Source organism: Ursus arctos, unplaced genomic scaffold (assembly GCF_023065955.2).
Source record: "Ursus arctos isolate Adak ecotype North America unplaced genomic scaffold, UrsArc2.0 scaffold_28, whole genome shotgun sequence".
Classification (NCBI taxonomy): Eukaryota; Metazoa; Chordata; class Mammalia; order Carnivora; family Ursidae; genus Ursus; species Ursus arctos.
In genome coordinates, this window is record NW_026622963.1 from 35,853,389 (window position 1) to 35,878,217 (window position 24,829).

The window sequence follows — 24,829 nt, forward strand, 5'->3', positions numbered from 1 at the left end:
CCAGCCCAATCACTGTCACACGGGAGGCCTGCAGTCAGCAGGGGCTCCCTTTCCCTGCTTCCTCCTTGTGCTCGCAGACCACAGCCCCCTCTTCATGTTCATTATCTCAGATGCCGAGCTGGCTCCAGTAATTTCCAAGGCTTGATGGGGCTTGCAGGAAAAACGTGGTTTTCAGGACTGAATTAGTTCATTTTAAAAGTGTGCTTCCTACCATGTTTTTGTGATGCTGATGGAGAAGCCAGTTCTGTGGGCAGTAACAGGTGATACCCTGGCTGCCGAAAGCTGTGTGCTCTTTTGGCAAGGCTGTTTGGGTGAAAAGAATTATATGCCGTTCCTTCAGAAGTGACTGAGACACTCTCAGGAGAATTCAGATCTTTCCTTCAACAGGATAATGTTCACGCAAATTCCCCGTCTTGTACAATGTGGCTGCGGCCCTCAGTGGTCACTAGGATGGCAGAGAATAAATGGTGGCATTCTCGCTGCTTGTCTCCGGGTGAGCAAACTGAGCCCTGATGTTCGCTTGGCACAGACCACACATCATTTTTTTTTTTTAAGATTTTATTTATTTGACAGAGCTAGAGACAGCCAGCAAGAGAGGGAACACAAGCAGGGGGAGTGGGAGAGGAAGAAGCAGGCTCATAGCGGAGGAGCCTGATGTGGGGCTCGATCCCATAACGCTGGGATCACGCCCTGAGCCGAAGGCAGACGCTCAACCGCTGTGCCACCCAGGCGCCCCAGACCACACATCATTTTTGCAAGTGTGTTTATGGTATGCTTGCTTAAATGAGCGGTCACGTGCTCCTGGGAACAACTTTTTGTGAATCTGAGCCCAGCAGGAAGCATAAGACGATGACACTTACTGAATGAAATTTGCTTCCGCTTTGCAAGTCTGATTTTTATGAGAGGCAGGGACTGGTTGGAAGCACGTCCTCAGAGCAAGTCCGATTTATCATTCCCGTTTATTGAATTCCCTGACAGTGGGGGTAGCTGAAGAAACCACTTTGTAGTTACAGTAAAACTAATAGCAACTTACATCCACTGGGTGTTTAGTGTCAGACATTGTCTAAAGCATTCGGCTGTGTCAGCTCCTCATACGTGTGAGGTAGGTACAGTCATCATCCCCACTTGGAAACTCGATTGGAAGAGGCTAAGGAATTTTCCTGCACCGCACAGCTAGACAGGGGGCTGGCTGGAATTTGGACCCATGCAACCTAACCTCAGAATCTGTTTCCTTAACCACTTTACTATACTGATGATACTTGTACTTTCTGTGCTGCCCGAAGTATGGCTGAAGTTTGTAATGGGAAATGAGATGCGGTTCTGATAAAGGACAGCCAGGACGCTAGGTGGGTCCTGCACACACAGCAGAGTCATGCCTCTCAGAGACAGAAAGTGCTCGGGCATGGTCACGCTGAGCAGGAGGGCTGCTGGGACCTGGAGAATATGTACTCACTCACCGTGAAGGGGACAGCGACTCACAAACACATCAGAGTTTCTGTTTGTCAACAGAAGCCGGAAATCTGGATTTTGATGTGAAATGTCCAGTTGAAAATAACACCTTGCTGTTAATGACCTTGCTTTGTCCATTAACGGTGAAATTGGGCTCTTTCTGACACCGGCCAGGCTTTTCTGCAGTAACCGACAACCGCCAAAGCTCAGTGGCTTAAAACAATTAAAGATTACTTCTTGCTGATGCGACTTGTCCAGCGTAGGTCAGCAGGGGTCTCTGCTCTTTGGATATCAAGAAATCAGACCTCTTAAGGAGGTTTTATTCGAACGCGTTTTACATAATAACCACAGTAGTAAGAAGGGGAACATGTGACTTATGCCCTTAAAGCTTCTTACAGAAATGACACCAGCACTTAGACTCCTATTTCATTGGCCCAAGACAGTCAAGGCCACTCTGAACTTCTAAGGCGATGGGGATGTATAGTCCTTCCATGGGCTGAAAGGAGAAGCTCCGTATTTTATTTTATTTTATTTTATTTTATTTTATTTTATTTTATTTTATTTTTATTTTATTTTATTTTATTTTATTTTATTATTTTAAAAAAATATTTATTTATTTGAGAGAGAGAGAAAAAGAGCATGGGGGTGGCAGAGGGAGAGAGAGAAGCAGGCTCCCAGCTGACCAGGGAGCCCTACCTGGGGCTCGATCCCAGGACCCTGAGATCATGACCTGAGCTGAAGGCAGAGGCTTAACCGACTGAGCCGCCCAGGCGCCCTGAAGCTCCATATTTTAGAATATCTCTAACGACTACCATAGCTCCATATACTCTGACTTTCAAGGCAGGAATCTAGAGTCGTTTCTAAGGTAGAATCCAATTTTCAAGAGATCTCAAACGGAAGTTGACTCCAAAAAACTGGTTCTAGAAGGATTAAATTAGACTTACCTAAAAAGATTCCTATGTAGCTTAATATGGAGTGATGCCACTTATTTATTTTTTTGAAGATTTTATTTATTTGAAAGAAAGAGAGGGAATGTGTAAGAGAGAGGGAGGGAGAAGGAGTGTGCGCACGAGCGGGGGGGTGGGGGGGGTGGGAGAGGAAGCAGACTCCCCGCTGAGCAGGAGCCTGATGCAGAGCTCCATCCATGGACCCTGAGATCACGACCTGAGCCAAAGGCAGATGCTTAACCGACTGAGCCACCCAGGTGTCCTGATGCCACTTATTTAAATACTATATTCTTTTAGCTGGTTAGGAATTCATTTGCAGAAATGATGAAATAGTTCTTAGCTAAAGTGATGATTTATGTAGGAGTATTTATTCCTGAAAGCACTGCTCATATATTTTAAATATTTGTTTAAGTCTGATACCTTGTGTAACTTGTCTCATTAACTGCACGGTAGAATATGAGCCTTGTCTTGTTAAATTAATCCCTGTAGTGCCTGCCTATATAAAAATTGGTTATTTAATAGTTAATAAATTTATTGATATGTTTTATTAATTAGTGGTTTTTTAAATCATCACAATTAGAAATCTTGACTTCGGGAGATGTCACAGAGGTTGAAAACACCTCAGGCAGCTTTGCAAAAGTTGCTTAGTATGGATTACGTAGTATGAGAGCCCAAATTCAGTAGTCCCTCAGTTTCAAGGGCAGTTCTGACTTAGAGCCTTTGAATCACAAGGCAACAAGAGCTGCTTCTCGGATATTATTTTTCGGTGATGTTTTCACTGCTTTTTTTGGCTGTGAGATTTGGATAAACTGTCACTTGAAACAAAATTCTGAAACAAATGCAAGTGCTCAGGGAGGTGTTTGCCTGCCTAAGATCTTACAAGGCCCTAAACGCTCTTCAAAACAAGCCCATCCTAGCTCCTAAACCCACACCCTTCCTGGATCACCAGATAGAGGGTGATTCTCATTCTCATGAAATGCAGAGCGCTCAGGGACAATTGTGAGGACAGAGCTTGGCTCGGGAACAGGTTTCTAGAACTTAATGGTAGAATTACTCCCCTTGGAGAAAGTTGCATGAACACAAGTTACTCATTGATTGAATCCCAACCCTGCAAGTGTGTTTCCAAAATCAATCACTCTTAATTTGTTCCACATGTACTAGTAAATATTAATATAATTGCCTGTGTGACTCGGCTCTTTGCGGTCCGTCTGCTGCTGCTAAAGGTGAGGATGGTGTTACCATGGTGTTAAGATTCCAGGGTTTTTCGGCCATTCCTGACACTATTTACTAGCTGTGTGATGCTGGCCAGTCATTTAACCTCACCGACATTCAAGTGCCTGATTTGTAAAATAGAAACAGAAGATACCACCTGGGTCATCAGGTTGCTGTGAAGATTCAATGAAGGAATGCGTGTGATGTGCTTGACATAAAGCCAGATACATGGTGGGCATTTAGTAAAAATCAACTATTATTAGTAGTATTTCATTATCACCATTATAAAATTATATAATCAGGATGAAAGGATCTCAGAAGTCTTTGGATTTAGCTACTCCTCAGAGAATTTAATCCCCTCTCCAATTTTTCCACCAAGAAGTCTCCTACCGAGCTCACGGTTGAATACTTGTTGTTAGATAACTCTGACTTTTCAAACTTTCTGATATTGAACTAAACTTAGGCTTAAACCTGTAGCTTTCACCATTTGAAAGTACAAGGAACAAATGTAAACCCTTTCTTCATGACAGCCCTTTTGTGAATTTAAAAATATCTTTAATCATGGACTTTTCCTTAAACTTCTTTGGAATTTTTCCTGCCTCTCCCTGAAACTTATTTGATCTTTCTCCTTCCCTTCAGCACTGAAATTTTGGAAAGAGTAGTCTGTAGATGTGGTTTCAATTCCCTCAGGTTTTATTCTGTCTTCAACACCTTGGACGCAGTGATTCCTTAGCAGCTCCCCACGCTGAGATGTAGGGGCCGTGCCCAGGAGTCAAAACAAAATGAAAAACAGAGATGATAGAAGGGGGCCTTTTTTTACTGAGCCCTTTATAATGTTCTAATCCCTGTACTAAGAGTTTTTACACATATTTTCTCATTTTATCCTTTTTGGACCCTATGTGAAGTGTGTATTATTATCTGTGTGTCAGTCTTGAGGAAGATGGGTCTTTGAGAGTTTGAACTGTTGGCCATCCGCCATCTTGAAAGCATTGGAGTGCTCTCTGCCTCTAGAGTCCCTGCACTTAAACACCAGGTATAGAAATGCAAATGAAGTTGAGTGATACAGGAGGTAGAGATGAACTCTCTCACCAGCTAATATTAGTGGACACATATTATATGGAAGATGTATTTGTACAGTAAAAACAAATGCACCTTGCCCTTGTCCCCATAGACGGAAGCTCACAATGTGGCAAAGACACACATGTGTATGCACATACACAAGATAACACACAAAAATAATAACTCACAAAGGACTGAAAGATAGCAGTATAGGCATATGCTATGGGACAGCTCTCCCATTCATTCCTCTCCTGCATTTAAGAAATGGTTTACAAAGAGCCCAGATGTCCATCAACAGATGAATGGATAAAGAAGAGGCAGTGCACGTGCACGCACACACACGCGCACACACACACACACACGCGCACACACACAATGGAATATTACTCAGCCATCAAAAATAATGAAATCTTGCCATTTGCAATGACATGGATGAACTAGAGCGTATTATGTGGAATGAAATTAGTCGGAGAAAGACAAATACCATATGATTTCACTCGTATGTGGAATTGAAGAAACAAAACAGATGAACATAGGGGAAGGGAAAGAAAAAAAAAGATGAAAGCAGAGAGGGAGGGAAACCATAAGAGATGCTTAATTCTAGGAAACACACTGAGGGTTGCTGGAGGGAGGGGGTGGGGGGATGGGGTAACTAGGTGATGGGCATTAAGGAGGGCACTTGATGTAATGAGCGCTGGTTGTTATATGCAACTGATGAATCACTGATCTCTACCTCTGAAACTAATAATACAGTATATGTTAACTAAATTGAATTTAAATTAAAAAATTTAGAAAAGTAATGGTTTATAAAGGTACGTATATAGATCTCATGACAGGAAGACACACATAGGTATAGGCATAAATAACCATAGACAAAAGGACATATAAAGATATATAGAGAGATGGAGCTCCAGAGATGTTGAGCTATAGGTATGTGGAGATTGAGATACAAACAGAGGGGGGGAAATGTTGTAGGTAAAACCATGGCCCAGAAGGGTATTCTTCAACTCCAGTGGAGGGGCCAGAAGAGAGAGGAGGTATGGGGAGCGAGGGGGCAGGGGAAACAGGATTTGTAATGGTCCATTCGTTTTATATACATAAAAATATACGACCACAAATAAAAATATAACTGAAAATGTAAAGGGAGGGGGACAGCTTCAATTCCTCTCTTTCAGTGAGACCAGACCTCAGTGAGATTCCTATCAATGCTCCCTAAGGCTTTCTGTCATTCCTATTGTGAAAACTCACGAAAGAGAGCCACATGGTGATGGGGAGAAGGCTCACAGGCTGGGGGCTGCTGGAGGGTCCTGCAGTCTGGGCCCCTCCGCGGCTGCTGACGCCCGCTTCTGTCCGCAGGCCGTGGGCTGTGACCGACGCCTGGGGAGCAGCGCCCGGGAGGACAGCTGCGGCGTCTGCGCTGGCAACGGCTCCACCTGCAGGCTCGTGCGGGGACAATCGAAGTCGCACGTTTCTCCTGAAAAAAGTAGGTTTGAAATCCACTGCCCTGTGGGGACAGGGCCGACGGGGCTCCAAGCCGCTGGTCCCGGAACAGGGGCTTCCTGTCGCTAAGCTTTTTCCCTGCAAAGTGCTGTTGACCAGTTTTCCAAAAGTCAGATTGCTTCCGAAACGTCTGTCACATTGTTGGTTCCATTGTTTTTTCCGAGACTACCTGTTTCTTTGAATCCTGACCAGTACAGAATGTGATGAGTTTTTAAAAAATATTGCCATTTTTTTTAAGGTAAAGCATGAAGTAATCGTTTTTTATTTGCCTCCCTTGCTTGCTAACAAGGTAGAAAATCTTGTCATGGAATTCTTGCCCCTTCTACCTTCTCACCTTTCAGTCAGCTGCTAAAGTCACTTACTCATTTTTCTGTGTGGACGTTGATTTTCTCCCCACCGTTGTGATCTTTATTATATCCTGAGTATTAACCTTTTGTCTCTTATGCCCATTTTATTTTACTTTTGATTTTCAATTTTTTAATGATACTTCTTTTAAATAAGGCTCTCCATTTGTAACTTGACTTTCAATATTGTTTGTGGTTTTAGGATCGTTGGTTTCTAAATTTTATATGCTCAGAAATTTTCATTTTTCTATTTTAGTTGTATCTGCCTTTTTTGAATCCTTTGATTTGGGAGTCAGTAAACATTTTGGGTAAAGGGCCAGAGAGTAAGTGTCTCAGGGCTTTACAGGGCATATGTTCGCAGTCTCAACTGTTCAGCACGGCTGTTGCAGCACCAAGGTTCCCACAGATGACTCGGGAACAAAGGGCATTGCTGTGTTCCAAGAAAACTTTATGTACAACGGTATCTGTTCAAGTTAGACTTGCTACGGACGTCAGCCACGGAAACTGGGGAGTGGTGACAAGAGGTGTCCCAAGGCCCAAAGACGACCGTGGCAGCGAGCGGCAGTGATGGGAAGGGGCCAGAGGTTGAGAGCCCTCTGTCACCTGTTACTGACTGGAGGAGGTGTGGCTGGTGACCCACGGGCGAGTCTGTTGCGTCACCACTTCGTTAGCAAGCATCCCGGCGGAGAAGGGGTTCCACCAGAGCAAGCTGGTGCAGAAGCAAGGGAGGATGTGGAGGGTGTAGGCCATGCCTGTGATGCTATGAAGCATCTGAGGGACCTCAGACCTCAAAGTGGTAGCAAGAACCCTTCCAAAAATACCACGTGCTTGTACTGAACCTCCCCCGCCGTGGGCGCTGTTAGCTGAGGCTTCTTACTACGTGGCAGCAGGCAGATCCTCCCGAGGGGACCTTGCTGACGTCTGGAGGGGCACACCCACCCACTTGGGAGCAAGAACAGCTCTTCTGGAGGCTGCAGTGATGCACTCTTCTCGAATCCTGCCAGGTGTGGTCTGCCCCTTTGGTGCCCAGGTGGTCGGCCAGACATCGACCCCAGACCTGGGGCCACGTCCTTCACCTCCTGGAGCCTTCCTCCCCAAGCACCCGCTCACCGCTCTGTGTCCTCGCCAGGACTTCCTCTGTTTGCTAATTGCCACGAGCACCTTTATGTTTCAAACCCTTCTTTTATAATTACAGTCCATCTGTCTGAGTGACATTGTCCTTTGGGGAAAAAACGCTTGCTTTTCAGTACTTAGAATGCACTTGAGATATTCGTAACAAAGCAGCACACTCTGGTCTTGAAGCTTTCCTTTTTCTATTTTTTTAAAGTAAATATATACATATTTTAATTCTGACAAAAAACACTAGACTTATTATAAATTTAGGAGATTAACTGTGATCTGAATGGTATTTAAATAAGTAATATTTTAAACATCTAAAAGAAATATATAAATATATATCCAAAATATACAGGAAAAGAAATGAGAATGGAATCAAATGGTTTATAAAAAGTTAGTTAAACTCAAAGGAATGTAGTAACGGAGGGGAAAAATACAAGGCATACAGAAATTTAAAAAAACAAAACCAAACAGACTTTATTTACACAAATAGGCAGTAGGCTGAATTTGACCTCAGGTTGTACTTGGCAGCCCCTGCCTGAAAGGGAAAAAATGATTCCTGTGTGTTTTCTGCCAGCACTTTTATGGTTTTAGTTTCCTCCTTTAACATCTTCTTTCATTTGAGTTTATCTTGATGTAACTTATGAAATAGGGATTTTGCTTATTCTCTCCAAGCGGGGAGAGCACCATGGGAGGGGTGGGGGGTCAGAGGGTTTTCCAGGTGGAGGAAGCACAAAGTTCATGGTATGACATTAAAGGGAAGCCCTGGTATCCTTTAGGAGCTATTAATATGTCGTTCAGGCCTGAATCCTATTCCACCCTGGACAGGGTGAAGGATGAGACAGGTGGCATTCCAGAGGCAATCATGGAGGCCCCATTATTGTGCTGCACACGTTACGTTACGTGGAGTCACTTGAGCAAGTCCAAGCAGAGGAGCGACATGGTTAGATTTGTGTTTTAGTAAAATAATTCTGGTGGCAGGTGGAGGCTGGACTCCCTGTGAGGTGAGCCTGGAGGCACGGAGTCCAAATGGGATAGAATACTGAAAGGTGCTTGAAATCGTGAGGCCCTGTCTAGGGAGCATGGTGGGAGAGGTAGAGGAAGGAATAGACTGGAGAGTCTTTAGGGGATAGAATCTTGGAACGAAGACTGCAAGAGCCAAGAAGTGAGGATGATGGCAGCATTCCGGCTTGAGCGGCAGAGTGGACATGTTTGCCGTTCCCTTGGGTGAGGGGTCCCTGAAGGGGGTCCTGTACCAAAGATCAAGGCTCACCTCCTTGGATTTTCCTTCTTTTGGGAAAATTGCCCCCAAAAGTATTAAATATCTTGGTGCCTTTCCGACACCTTCAAACAGATGTTGATTATATTTTGTTTGTGGTTGAAAGTCTTGATCTGAAATATGGCACTCCATTGTTGGCTGGTGGCAAAAGCCCCTTATTGGTGGTAAACTAAGGTAGGTCCATCCAAAGAGGGTGTGTAGAATATATCAGGAGGCCAAGAATTGCATCCTGGGGAGCACCCCAAGTCAAGGCATTTATCCAGAAGAGAAATTTAAGGGAATCTGAATGAGAGGAAATGAAAAGAGTAGGTAAACACAGAACTTAGCAAAAGCAGGGTCATAGACGCCAAAGGACTGAATAATTCCGAAGAGGAGGTAATGGTCAGCCTTGTGAACTGCTGCTGTGATACCAACTGCAATAAGAGTCCAAAATGTGCTCCATGAATTTCAGGCTGAAGCCACAGCCCGATGACAGTGGCTTGAGGAGTGAACAGAAGGTGAGGCTAGGTAGAGGGAAAGATCTGCCCGGGACAGAGGGAGGCTGCCCACCCACACCGTGTCAGCAGCTGGAGGACTGTACGGGCACCGTGGAGAACACGGTGAGAAATTAGCAGTGTTCCAGCATATTGGCTTTTTTTTTCTTTTTTTTTTTTGTACTGTTCATTAAGAGTAAGAGTCAGCTGTGTAAGTGTGAGGGCTCTCAGAGACTTGAGAGTGTTCCCATCAAAGAAGGGAAGGGAAGAAACTCATCAAAGACAGGAAAAAGGTAGAGGAATCGCCAAGAACACTACCCGAGATTGGAAACCAGGAATTCGTAGAGGTTCCTTCGTGAAGGAGCTGGCCTTGGGCGCCGGTGCCCCAGTGAGGAATGCATCCACTACACGTCATGGAAAGTTCAACTACACATGCGGGACAGTCGGCAGGAGGCAGTCAAGGTTGGGAAACTGTTCTGCCATGTCTTTAAGGACCCAGGCTCCTCTCTCTCTCCATCCTTCATCATCCTTAGAGGATGGCTTTCATCTCTGCAGTTGCAAAGTCACCATTAAACATTCCCACCTATCCCCGCCCAGACGATAAACACAGTAGTGCAAAAGACATTCCTGAATGCCGTACCGTTTATGCAGGAAGGGAAGTCCTCCCCGGGTGTTGTGCCTCTTTCTGTTATTCCTAACATCGATACAGTGCTTCACCATTCCTGGAGTTCTCTTCAGGCACAGGGTATCACTTAATTCCACCAACCCCCTTCCATTGTAGTTTTGCTGTTGCCAAGCCCACTTGACAGATGAGGAGACTGAGAACTAGAGATGTTAAGGAGCATCTCTCATAACCAATTATGAAAGGCAATATAAGAAAGTGGCTAAGAAATTGGACTCTGGGGCTAGGGTTGAAATCCCAGGTTTGTTGCTTACTACTGTGTAAGCAGAGCAAGTTTTTTTTTTTTTTAACTTCTATATGTATTTTGGTTTTCTCAGTTAAACTGGAAACAGTAATAGTACTGCCTTTGTAGAGGTGTTGTCAGGATTAATAAGTAAATCAGTCATGCTGAGCATTGCCAATAGTGTCTGGCACCTAGAGAGTGCCCAGGAAATGCTAGCAGTGTTTTTATTAGATATGTGGCTCATTTGGGTACCAAAGGATGTCACACCTTTTACATACATGCAGTGTCAATGTGGATATTTGTAAACAGATGTCCAAGTCAACAGTTTGTCAATCTGGGTCTTGTTTTTAAGAGAGCTGCTGATGGGTGTGGAGGCAAACCTTGTCAGAAGTGTCAAGGAAGAGTGAATAGGAGGAGAAACTAATGGTAGGGGACAGACGCAGCTCCGGGGAAGACCGTGAAGAGCCAGGACTGTGAAGAGTTAATTCAGGTCGGCTTTTGGTTGAGAAGATGGAAGGGAGAACATAAATCGCCACCTCGGGTGGTGGGATGTGCCCAGAGAGAGTGTTGGCTTTAAAAAGCCTGGAAGTCTCATCAGAAATAGACGTCATCTTGTCAGGGTCCAGCAGAGATTAGAAATCGAGATAATTCTAATTGAACCAGGGGAGAAGCCAAGGGAAATTGGGTGAGGAAACCAGTCTTTTTGGGGAAGTATGCCGAGGAGGCCCCGAAATGGGAAGGGACGGACGGGGTGGGGTGTTGGCTGGAAGGGGCCTGGTTGCCCTTCGCAGTTTCGTGGTCCTGGAAGGTAGGTCAGATTCTCTGTGTGTGTGTGTCTCTCTCACACGTTGATTTTCACTTTTTGGATTATAGATCCTTTTGAGAATCTGTTGAAAGTTATGCATTTTCCCTCTGTTTTCCTGGGAATGTGTGTGCACCCATAAGGCCCAAATTTGCCATTCTGATTTTTTTGAGGGCGTCTCAGGTCCCTGTGCCAGTTCAAGACATCCCAGGTCAAAACCCTGAAAAATCTAATCTTCTTGATTAATTTCTACAAAGAAAGGGCGCCGGGAGCATCCGGCAGGTGAGGTGACGTGGTGAGAGTGGGGCTGCTGGCCGGTCCCCAGGACCCGTACGTATGTGCTTGGGCTCTGGCTAATGTTAGCAGATCCCTGCTGCATGAAAACACGCTGCTTCTCGTCCTGGATTTTCGTTACAGCCCCTTCATGTCTGTTACTGCTCTGAAACTGGCCCGCCGCAGCCGTTCTTGGCCGGGATTTTCCATGGGCCATATGGAAGCACTTCCCTATAATCATGCTTTGTGTGAAAGCAATGTGGGAAACCAAGCCATGTCTCTCCCCAAGTGTGCATCACCGGGCCGGCAGAGCCCACGCACGAAGCTCCTGCGTCCTCACCTTGCCAAGCAATCACTCCTGCCTTCCTTGGGGCTCACCCTGAGGCAGGCCACGGCCGTGAGTCGCCGTTGGCACAGCCTGGCTCTGGACAGAGTGCTCAAGGCTGCCCCTGGGCTATCATTTCCCCCAAGCAGCCAGGCAGATTCAAGGTCATAGCACCCGGAGCCAAAACTTGTGCTATGAGAAAAATCCAAAGTTAATCCAGATACAACACACAAATTTCCTGTTCCGTAGGAGAAGGGGGAGAGACTGAACCAACAATGGCATAAATAGCTTTGGATGTTGGAACGGGGTGGTAGAGGCCGCTCGGGTTTTAAAGAGAGAAAACTCTAAACACAGCAACAAAGAAGCAAGCACATCTACTTGGAGTCTTGATTTGGCACTTAGGGACTCCGTTGCGTTTCCAGGTTTGTCCATTATTTTTATTTATATATATATATATATATATATATATATAATCTCTCAGGTTTGTTGCTTACTACTGTGTAAGCAGAGCAAGTTTGTTTTTTTTTTTAACTTTTGTATATATATATAGGACATGGAGCCCAATGTGGGGCTTGAACTCACGACCCTGAGATCAAGACCTGAGCTGAGATCAAGAGTTGGATGCTTCACCGACGGAGCCACCCAGGCGCACCCACCATTTTGGTCTTGTCCACATAAGGGTGCACATGCACATAAATAAACAAGCTCACCTGGTCTGCTCTGGGCTCTTTGTGCATTTTTACCTGGTGGCAGCTAAGGCTATTGATACAGGGATGCCCGAGACCGACCCAGAACCCCAGCGTTTCACTGGACTTTGACGTTTTTAAGATAACCACACCCTCTTACACAACATCCCTTGCTCGGTACTCCCGACAAAAATAGAATCCCGGGCCTGGAGGGTTATTATTATGACATTTTCTCTTCATACACAGGCCATTTTTCCTTTGACTGTCACTTCCAAAAATAACCCGTACACTGAACTCATTCCGTAACAGGGAAGACTGTAACATCATCTCTCTCTGCCTCCCCATTCATCCTTCTTTGTTAATTTTAATGAGATATTTCCTCCATTTAATTCAGCGAGAGAGAGCACAGCACAGAGGAAGGATCCTGACACTGAATAACTAGGACCCTGTGTTCCTGCTCTTCCTAGCTCGCTCACACTTGAGCAAGATGATGTGCTGGCTCCATTGAGAAGGAGGGCCGTGGAGTCTGTTTTTCACAGAGTAGCCAGACTGACCATGAATTCCCCAGCTTAAAACCTCTTCATGAATTGCCGTTATACTTATGCTAATATCCATACCCTTTCCATGACCTTCAAAGTCTTACATGACTGGCTCTATGTTACGTCATGTGTGCCATTTTGCCCCTCATGCCCTAGCCTCCAGTCTTACTATCTGGAAGATTCTAGAGTGCCCAGTGCCCTTTTCCCATGGGCCTTTGCACTGACCAATCCCTGGACCTGGAATACACTTCCCTCAGCTCTTAACACGGTTGCCTCTTTCTCCACCTTGAGCTTAAGTGTCCTCCTCAAGGAGGCTTTCTCTGACCAGTCTACCAGTCTAGAGTTGGCTCTTCTCTTTTCTGTTTACTTCCTGCTTGGCCTTTATAGAACATGTCACAGGAGCTCAATACATGTTGAACGAATGAATACAGGCTCTTTGCTAGAGATGATTCTGCTTCCCATTATGGTTTCACTGGGACTAAATAATGTTGTGCAACAGAATTGCACTGGAAGCCAGACACTGGGGTAATAACCTCAGCTTGGCCACTGTTTGTGATCTTAGGCGGGATCACAGGGGCCTTGGCTCTTTTATCTGTACGCTAAGAGTGTTAGCATGGATGATTTCCAAGCTTTTCTAGCTGTGAAAGCCTACTAAGTATATCTGTAATTTATTTCTTCTTTTAAAAAAACAGATCTTGGGATTGAATGGAGGTCAGAGGAAAAAGGCCAGGATCTTATATGAAGACCTTTTCTAATGCTTTAATGAAAAGGCACAACAGAAGTGGCTTACCTCTATTCTTAAAGGGCCCAGGAAATTTTATATACACAAGAAAAGTGAGTCAGTGTGAAGTCTCCTCTTCTCTCCCATGAACCACTGCTTGGGTACCTTTTACATCCTTCCATCACTACCTGCGTGGGGGGGGGGGTTGTTTGTGCACTGACCCTCTCTTGAGCATGTGAGCTCTTCAAGGGCCTTTCACACCTGTCCCCACACCTGGCACCTGGTATGTTCTCTGTAAAGGTGTATTGACTTGATTGGAACAGGACTGAAGAACCCGCTTAGACCAGCTGCCCACTTAGACCAGTTGTCCGTGTGAACTAAAAGCAGAAGCAGCCTATTGGCAGCCAAGCCTTTTCACACCTGGAGTCACCCAGGAGACCAGACAACCACTAACCAGAGGAGAGCTCAGGGATTCTTAACAATAATAATTACCAGGATGGGAATAACAGTGGCCTCCATAGGCTCTGTGCATATGTGCCAGGCACTGCACTGAGTGCTTTTATATATGATGTGATTTACTCTTTACCATAACCCTACAGAGTAGGTACTATTATTACAGCCTCCCCTTTGACAAACGGGACAGTGACAAATGGGCTCAGTGACATGAAACGCCTTGTTCAAAGCCTCACGGCAAGTAGGTGCTCGAGCTGATCTGACTTCGGAGTCTGTGTGCTCCATCATCCTCCTGAGCTGTCTCCGTGGAAGGCCTGGAGAGATGGGGTCAGAACAAAGGTAGCAAAGTATGGAACCAGAAGTGGAGCAAAGGTTACTTCAACCCGCCTGCCCGTCGTTCGTCCTCTCAGAGCCTGGCCCGGTGGTTCTGAATCCAGCATGCACATCAGCACCTGGAGAACTTGTTCTGTGTGCTAGTCCTCATGCCCTACCCTAGAATTTTGTGAGGGTAAATCTGGACAATTATATGTCCCCAGATTTTCCAGGTGACTCTGATACGTGCCTTTGGTGAATACCGCTGCTTTTCAGCCTCCGATGGCCCTGTAGTGGAGGAAAGATCGTTTTCCCTCCACCCTTCTAGGTTCTTGGCTGGCAGCTCCCAGTAAGAAGACAGATTAATAGGAGAGAAGAAACTGAATTACATATGTACGTAAGGGAGCCCCCCAAAGATGTGAAACTCAAAGAAGTGGCCAAAGCAGGAAGCTTTTATACCTTTTAAACAAAGGAATGACAAATTTGTGAAGAATTGACAAGACAAGGGGTTTGGGCTGTGGGTAGTAAATGGTGAAGTAGTAACGAGGTTTGTTCATGAAGTCTTCTCTGCTCTAAATTCCTTGCGTCTGGTGATAAAGATGCCTTCTACCCACCCTGGTGTGGGAAGGGTGACTTTCTGGTGGGAGGTTTATCTTCTGCTTTCAAGTGGACAAAGGAGGGACAGAGTCTCCTTGCTACGCCTGCTATTTCTCAAGTACTTTTAATTCAAAGTAATCAGTATGCCAAAGTGGCATATTTGGGGTGATGTATTCTGAGCCCCTACTTACTTCCTACTATAGAGTCAGAAGGCAAATGAACATTTCATCCTCACTAGGCTCTTGATTTCTGAGATGCAGTATACAGAGCAGAAAAGAAAGTTACACTACAGGGCTGGGGAACATCTGGACAAAGTTCTTGCTTGCTGCTTGTGTAACAAAGCCCCTCTCCGGCGTGCTGCTCCAAGCCAGTCCTGGAAATGAGCAGGGAAGCGTACGTTCTTAGGCAGCCTGCCTGTTACCATGCTCTTTTGAGGTAAAGGCATTTTAGGCCAGTAAAACAACATAGCTCCAGGCTGGGAGTGGTGCTTCTCACAGACACAAGAGCTGCCGGCCAAGGACGCTCAGGTGTGGATTCAGCAACAATAGACTTCCATGAGGGTGTGTGGAATTAGCTCGGGCAGGACCGTGGGATGTCGTAGTAGGGCAAGTGTAGGTGGAAATCAGTCTTCAGCTTGCAGCTGGTCGCTCTCACCAGATCAAATCCCTGGCGTGTCCCTTCTCTGCTTTTAAGAAGTGGTTGTCAGTTTCTCAGTTTGACTTTCCCTGTCTTTGCTCATTGGCGTGTCTCATTTGTCTCACCTCTGGCTACCAAAGGTAGCGTGGACAGCCCTCCAGCTGCGGGATTGGTGTCTCCACACGCTGACTTTCCTTTCCCTCGTCTCCCACAGTCCCCTCCTATGTGCACAGAGTGACAGGTGAACTTGATCAAAACTGAGCACCCGACTTTGACAAGTCATCACCCCCCGCTCTGCACAGTGTCCCACAGACTGCCTTCTTCTAGTGTAAATGACACCAGGCCGGGACGGGCACAGGAGCACATTCACAAACACTTCTGTTTCTCAGCTTACAAAATGCTTTCACAGCCACTGTCTCACTTTTAAGGAAAATGAGTATTCTTTCCAATGTTTCCTTAAGGTTGTTATTGTTATTCACATTAACATTTATTGAGATACCTTCCTTCCTTTTTAAAAACACTCTTTTGTTCCTTGGGAATGGAGATTGGAGGGGGGTGGGTCGGAGAGGGTGTGTGTGTTTTTTTACCTAAAGAACAGAAAGGGAAAATAAAAGCAGGGTCAAGGAAAGTAACATTGAAAAATGCTTGACGCAAAGTTTTATGCAGCAAAAAAAACCCCAACCGACCGAATTTTAAAAATTGAAAAACAAAAACCAGGAATGGGAGAGTGGGAATGAGCTTGTCAAAGGGAGAGTAAAGCTTCTTTTCTTGTGATACCATGGAACGGATATGTTTAGGTTGGTGTAGTTCTAGTTGGACGTTAGAGTGAAAATAAACAATCATATAAATTACAGTTCTTCTGGGCTGAAACTGATGTTTATTGATTAGTTAATATTGTGTGGACGATTTACTTCCTGTACATCTTGCTACTTAGCAAAACTGTGATCTGCAGCAGGAAATGAGACATAGAAAAAATATGATGGAACAGCTGGATTTGAGCATTTATGTGTGGGTGGGAAGTCCGTGGAAGCAAATTTAATGGATCCTTAGGTCAGCCCAATGATTGCAAAATCAAACAAGTGAAACCCATAAAAATGGAAGTCTATAATAAACATTCTTCTGATGAGTGAGTTTGGGTTTACACAATTATGATCTAGTCTCACAGTAGAAGTTAAGGTTAAGACTGTAGCTTTTGGTTCTAGCCTCAGCTCTACTGCCTTGGAACTCTGTGATCTTGGGAAGGTCATTTAAACCTGAAAAAAGTCCAGTTTTCTTACTTGTAGGAAACGGTTTTTATTAGAATAAAGGAGGTATAATTTATCTCAAGTTGCCTGGCATCATTCTTGGGGACATAGCAGGTGCTCAGCTAGGTTTAAATAACCTACACTAATCCAGCCCTACTGGTGGTTAAGCTCCCTTCTAAGCCCTGTGCATATATGACCTCATTTGAACTCTCTCAAAACCCCCTTGAAACAAGTATACTTATTATCCTCATTTAACAGATGTAACTGAGGCTCGGAGAAGGTAAGAACATTACCCAAGGTCACACAGCAATTGTAAGTGGCTAGGCTGGTATTCCAAGCCAGGTCGTTTGGCCCCAGCATCTGTGATCTTAACCACCCATCCATATTGCCTTTCTAGGTAGTTTGTAGCGTAACAATAATGCAGATGACGTTTAACGTGTGACAAGAAGAAGTCCCTGCAAAATGGCCCAGTAGGTAGCAGTGTCAAAAATCTATTACCCCAAATTTCAATTAAAAAGGTTTGGAATGGTTCAAACACTGAAAGTGTTTGGCTGGAACCAATACCCACCACCACCACCACCAAACCTGAGTGTTCCCAGACAGGGACCTGTTGCCATCAGCATTGTAGGATGGGACAGAGAGGGAGCCTTGCTTCCAGGTGCTGTGTTCTCAGCCATTGGAGTCTACACCATTAGAAAGTATATCTTAAAGCAGCCTCGGAATCAGATCTGATTGGTGGTCTCTTGCAAGCTTGTGACAGGAAACTTTAAGTGGTCTGTGCTTAGCCTGTCCTGAAGCCCAAGTAGCAGGTTCCTCCCACGATATTTGCAGCTGGTTCCTCTCTCTAACATGATCCCTAGCTCTGGGTAGCTCCAGACTGGAGAGGAATTGACCAGGAGGCTGTTTGTCTGGGATTTAAAAATGGCCCATTGTGATAGACAAGACAGACAAAGCACGATAGTAGTATTTATATCAGAGCTTAGTAGAATTTCAGGCAAAAAGAAAAACACCAAAAACAAAGATGAGTATTTTTTATCCATCAACGATGAAAACTCAGTCTTAAAAATTTGCAAGCAAATACCAATACATCAAAATACGTAAGAAAAAGAAGTATAAGAAGAAATTGAAAGAAGTAAAACTACTGTGAGAAACTTTGATACACTTAACTCAGTAAAAATTACATATAGTGTCTGCATAGCATAATTATTGTTACATTAACAGGTATTACTGAACATTGTATTTTGAGGGAATATACTGTCTTTTTTTATAATAATATTTTTTATTATGTTAGTCACCCTACAGTATGTCCCTAGTTTTTGATGTAAAGTTCCATGATTCATTACTTGCGTATAACACCCAGTGCTCCATGCAATTCATGCCCTCCTTAATACCCATCACCAGCCTATCCCATTCCCCCACCCCCCTCCCCTCTGAAACCCTCAGTTTGTTTCCCAGAGTCCAGAGTCTCTCATGGTTCATTCTCCCTTCTGTTTACCCCCCTTTTCTTCTTCCCTTTCTTCCCTGCGAAATAAGTCAAGCAGGGAAAGACAATTATCATATGGTTTCACTCATTTATGGAACATAAGAAGTAGGAAGATCGGTAGGAGGGGGAGGAGGAGAATATACTGTCTTTTTAAGTAGCTATGGACCATTTATAAAAATGGATTCTATGCTAGACTCCAAGGAAGATTGTGAAAAAAAATCTCAGTAAAACAGAAACCACCAGAAGAAACCTCGCCCTGCAGCTGCTCGCAGCCATTCCTTGCTCCCTCCTGTTACAGAGGCACGAGTGTCTCTCTTCCTTTCCAAGGCTAATTAATCTCCGCATCTGTGTCCTGGACTCCAGCCCCTCTGCTTCCTCAGAGATCCCACACCACCCATCATCCCTTCTCTCTTCGCCATCTCTCCCTCTCTTCCTTTCCCATCAGGGTTAAAAGAGATCCCAGATTTCTTCCATCTTAAATACAAGTATACTTCTTTTATCCAAGTGTAATTAACATACAGTGCTGTATTAGATACAGGTGTACGATAACGATATACTGACTCAACAAGTCGATACATTTCTCAGGGCTCATCACAATTAGTGTACTCTTGATCCCGTTCACCTCTTCACCCATCCCCCACCCACCTCCCCTCTGGCGACCACCAGTGTGTTCTCTGTATTTTAGAGTCTGAGTTGGTTGCTTGTCTTAGTCTCTTTTTTTTTTCTTTGTTTGTTCATTTGTTTCTTAAATTCCACATGTGAGTGAGATCATATGGTATTTGTCTTTCTCTGGCTTATTTTACTTAGCATAATCCTCTCTAGCTCTATCCATGTCATTGCAAATGGCAAGATTTTATTCTTTTTCATGGTGAAATAATATTCCTCTGTGTGTGTGTGTATGTGTGTGCGAGTGTGTGATATTTATGTATATATCACATCTTCTTTATCCTTCCATCAGTCACTGGACGCTTAGGTTGCTTCCATACCTTGGCTATTCTAAATAAAGCGGCAATAAACCTAGGGGTGTATATATTTTTTCAATTAGTATTTTCATTTTCTTTGCATAAATAACCAGTAGTGGAATGACTGGATCATATGACAGTTCTACTGTTCATTTTTCGAGGAACCTCCATACTGTTTTCCGCAGTGGCTGCACCAGTTTGCATTCCCACCCACAGCGCATGAGGGTTCCCATTTCTCCATGTCCTCATAACCCTTGTTATTTCCTGTTATTGATTTTAGCCATTCTGACAGGTGTGTGGTATCTCACTGTGGTTTTAATTTGCACTTCCCTGATGATGAGTGATATCAAGCAAGTATAATTTTAAGACTTGTGTGTGAATTATGTATAAAAATGCAAGTATTTTAAATTCTCCACATCTATAGCTGGTGCCCTAATCTTTCCCCTACCTTTACCAACAGAGTTTGGAAAAACTGTTTGTATTTCCTGTCTCTCTACTCCTTCATCATCATTTTATTTTTCAAACCACAGCCTTCTGTGCCCACTACTTAATTGAAACTGCTTTTACAAAACCCATGAACAATTTTTACTGCTTCTGCCCTTCCCTCGTGAAAATCCTCTCTTACTACTGCTCTCCCTTCATTTCTGGTCAGAGTCAGAGCCCTGCCATTCCCTGCAGGACGGTGAAGAAATGCTGACGGATTTGTGACTATGGAACAGTCCTCCCTTACTGGCATTATGACTGGGAGATTTCCCTCTCTACGCCCGCCCAGAATCAGTGCTATGCAAAACAGGGCTCATAAGCGCCAAGGGTCAGCTCCTCCTGGGAGGCTGCTGGATAGGCAGGTTCTTGGGTTCCACCCCAAACTTCTGGGTCAGGATTTCTATGGGTGGGGCAGGAATCTGTGTTATAACCAGTTCTCCAGGTGCTTCTGGGAGGTAATGCCCTATAAAAGTATCACCGAGACTTGTACAGATGTTATCAAACTGTATGGGAGAGTTACAGAAATGGGAGGGGATTGCACTTTAGGAAAAGACATTTAACGCTTTATAGTATAGATTTATTTTCCCATAATGCTGAGGACATTAAATCCTTAACAGTGGTTTCTTACAGGTTGCCCCCGCCACCTCTTTCCAAACCTTGCCCAGCTGCCCTACAATGTGCATTTCTCTCCAAGCTTAATACTGTGGACAACTGGGGATTCGTTGTCTTCTACACAGAAGAACATTCGGTCCCAGATTTGAGCATTCTGGCAAAAATCAAATGCCAGGGGTTCTGGTCTCAGAGTGTCACTCGCGTTTGTAACTGTCAGTGGGTGGTGGTTTGAAACACACACACAGACACACACACAGCAAATAGCTCTAATACAAGCAACTACTAATAATTATACCTCTAAAGAATGGCATTGGTTTGAAGTTTGTGAGGTCATAGGGGATAACTTTAACCTTCTACTTTCTATCCTTCTGTCCCTTTTTGTATTTTTACAAAAAAAATTCCTTAATTTTACCATAATAAATTATTAATATATATTGTACATACTCAACCATTTCCCCCACCCAAAGAACAAAACACACTAATATGATAACATATTGGCATTGTGATTCATTCATGACTTGCTTATTTTCTTTGCCTGGATATTCTAAATTTTCTGCAGTAAACACGTAGCATGTTATATACATAATAAAAATGTGTTTTGAAAATGCATGTACATTGGAATGCTTTTCTGAGCTGATGAAAACCTCGTTGGGCACATCACTTGGGTTTAGCACTCTTTCAGAATCTTTACAAGCTTGGTGTGTAGTGTCTGTGCTTAATATAACACAAACCTTCCAAACATTTATGCATTTGAGGGCTGTACACAATTGATAATTACATATAATTCTTGTTACAACTTAATTTTATCACTGAGCTTGTTGGCCTGTTCGTTCTCAAAAGTCTACTGTAGCTTCTTAAAATGTTTTTTTTTTTTTAAAGATTTTATTTATTTATTTGACAGAGATAGAGACAGCCAGCGAGAGAGGGAACACAAGCAGGGGGAGTGGGAGAGGAAGAAGCAGGCGCATAGCGGAGGAGCCTGATGTGGGGCTCGATCCCAGAACGCCAGGATCATGCCCTGAGCGGAAGGCAGGCGCTTAACCGCTGTGCCACCCAGGCGCCCCATAGCTTCTTAAAATGTTAACCTAGAAAAACATGCCATGATTTATTTAACCAGACCCATATTAATGAACATTTAGAGTGTTTTCTTAGTTTTGCTGTGCTTGTTCAATCTACACAAGTTTATCTTTGATTATATATTTTTATTTTTCAAAGATACTGCTAATTTTTCCTCCAATAAGATTTATTGCCATCTTCACAAATTAAAACTTGTAAGAGCATTTCATTTTTACTAATAGGATAAATTAAATGTATCTTGTTTTCAACCTGCATTTCTGTGATTACCAGTGAGTTGGGCATCTTTTCATAAGATTCTTGTCATTTTAATTCTTTTTCCTTTGAACTACTTTTCAAGCCTTTGGCCAATTTTCTTGTTAATTTATGTCTTTTTTTCTTATTCACTTGTAAGCACTCTTTGTATATTAAGGAAACTGTCTATAATTGTACTTTTTTCTTTGACAATTTTATGTTTAGTTTTTTTGTACTTTTTTCTGTCTTTGACAATTTGATGTTTAATTTTTATGTCAAATGAATTAATCTTTTCCTTTTCATTTTCTCAAGCCATTTTTATGTCAGAGAGGGATTTAACATTTTCTTTTTGTAGGTCATGCTCATTCTTAAAAAGTTTATTCAGAGGTATTCTATCTTTTTCTCTTGCCGTTGCAAATGGGATATTTTCATCCATTATGTTTTCTGATTATGGTTGGTATTTCTGAAAGCTACTAACTTTTGGACATAGACACACCTAGGAGATATTGGAGGTTCAGCTCCAGATCACTGCAATAAAGTGAGGATCACAATAAAGTGAGTCAAATGAATTTTTGGTTTCTCAGTGCGTATCAAAGTTATGTTTACACTACACTGTAGTCTATGAAGTGAGCAATGGCATTCTATCTTGAAGTTTATACCTTAATTAAAAATACTTTACTGCTAAAAAATGCTATTATCTGAGCCTTTAATGAGTCATAATCACTGATCACAGATCACCAAAACAAATATAAAAGTAATGAAAAAGTTTGAAATATTGTAAGAATTACCAAATGTGACACACTAGATATAAAGTGAGCAAATGCTGTTGGTCAAATGGCGCCAGTAGACTTGCTGGATACAGGGTTGCCACAGACTTTGAATTTGTTTTAAAAAAAAAAAGTAAAACATATCTACAAAGTGCAGTAAAATGAGGTATGCACATATTAATTTCCTCCTGATTTCTAATGCTTAGACTATTTTTTTTCTTGCCCGGTTACTTGGCCAGTCTCCCTAAAGATCCTAAATCAAACGGTGGTAATTAACATCCTGTCATCTCTCTATTCAAGCAGCAGCATTTTTAATATTTAAGCATAAAGTGTATTAATCATATTACTGGCATTCTTTTCTAAGTAGGCTCCACACCCAGTGTGAAGCCCAACACAGGGCTTGAACTCACAACCCCAAGATTGAGACCTGGGCTGAGATCAAGAGTCAGATGCTTAACTGACTGAGCCACCCAGGTGCCCATTATTGGCATTTTAAAATCACATTACAAATATTTGTTTTATTTTATTTACAGGGAGGTTTTTTAAAAATAAGGAATAGCTAGTGAATTATACCAAGAGAATTTTTAGAAGCTATTCTCTTAGCCACTTTTAAATGTATCATACAGTGGTGTTAACAATAGTCATCACCAGAATTTCATTAGTTCTGAGCAAGGTTTTGGAAGAAAATTTTCAGATAATTATAATGTGCTACTTTGGTATTATTATTATTTTTTAATTTAGTGTAGTTGACACACAGTGTTATATTAGTTTTAGGTGTACAACATAGTGATTTGATAAATTTTTATTACTTTTAAATACAAGTATTTCTTGACAGAGAAGTCAGAAGCAAATAAAAAGTCAAAAGTTGTCTGCACTCTGTGTCATTCATCAATATAATATTTTTGACTCTTCTACCTTAAATAATACCAATGAAGTGCATAGTTTTGGTTGTTGTCCTTAACGTGTTGGCCAGCCTCAGCTTATTAAGAATTGTAGTCAATCTGACTTTACTTGGAGATCCTTGTCACCCTCTAATGTTATAAATGCCATCTTAAAATCCGAAGCCACTGGACAATTAACTGAGCAATTTTTAAATAAATTTTTAAAAATAACATTGTAGAATAAAGTCAATACATTTTTATTATATAAAATTTGGAAAACACAGAAAATTCATAAGGAACAACACAAAAATCATTCATATTCCTAAACCTCAGAGATGCACTAGTGAGATGACGGTGTGTGTGTCTACAGACATACATGCTGTATTTACCATCCTAAATAGTCTTTGTCACTTCACACTGTATTGTAGACCTAGTTCTATGTTGGTATACATAGACTGTCTCAGTCTTTCTGGTGAATATGTCAACTTTTATTTAACAAACCCTCCATTCATTAATGTTTATGTGGCTTCCAATGTCCATTATTATTTCAAAAATGCTGCAGTGAACATTGTAAAGAGTTCTGAATTTATGTATGTATTGTAAAGTATGTTAAACATCTATCTTTGCACAATTGTAAGATTTTCTTCTGCAGGAAAAGTTCTGGAGAAGGTGGTTCAAGAATCAAATGGGATGCATATTAAAATTTTTGGTTGATATTGCCAAATTGCCTTTCACAAACATGCTGCTGATTACACTCCCACTCGTAGTTTTAGCAACTGTTTTCTGCAGTTTTTCCAATGTAGGGTGTTGTCAGTCTTTGTAATTTGCTAAAAGGTTGCATTAAAACTTTTAAGTGTATTTTTATTATATTAATTTTCCATAAATCTGAGAATTTTCTTATGTTTATGAGTTATTTTTAATTAATTTTCTATGAAATACCTTCTCATATATTATATCCATCAAGTTTTGAAAGATGTGTATTATTGTCTTATTATTAATAGGCATTTTCTCCCATTTTTCCTTTCCTTCTTATAGATTTTGCTTCACATATTTTAGTACCATTTATATGAAGCATATATGAAGGTCATGATAGCTGAATTATTCCCTAGATTATTATGAAGTGAACTTCCTTTATTTAATGTATTTTTGCCTTGAAGTTAAACTTTGTGTGGCAATCATACACAATTCCTGTTTTATTTTTGTATATATTTATCTAGAGTATAAGTTTAAATCTTAGACCTTTATTTCGGAAATTAAGACTCTTTTTAAAAACATAATTGCATTGGGGCGCCTGGGTGGCTCAGTCGTTAAGCATCTGCCTTCAGCTCAGGGCGTGATCCCAGTGTTCTGGGATCGAGCCCCACATCAGGCTCCTCCGCTGGGAGCCTGCTTCTTCCTCTCCCACTACCCCTGCTTATGTTCCCTCTCTCGCTGGCTGTCTCTATCTCTGTCAAATAAATA

At 42.6% G+C, this 24,829-nt stretch overlaps 1 protein-coding gene across 1 annotated transcript in view; it reads left to right on the forward strand.

Moving 5' to 3' along the window:
- ADAMTSL3 (ADAMTS like 3) overlaps positions 1-24,829 on the forward strand; it is a 331,832-nt gene that overhangs the window by 137,807 nt on the left and 169,196 nt on the right. Inside the window, exon 7 of the mRNA XM_026510570.4 lies at positions 6,024-6,150. Within this exon, the coding sequence (XP_026366355.2) occupies positions 6,024-6,150 (127 nt within the window). The remainder of the gene's footprint in view (positions 1-6,023; positions 6,151-24,829) is intronic.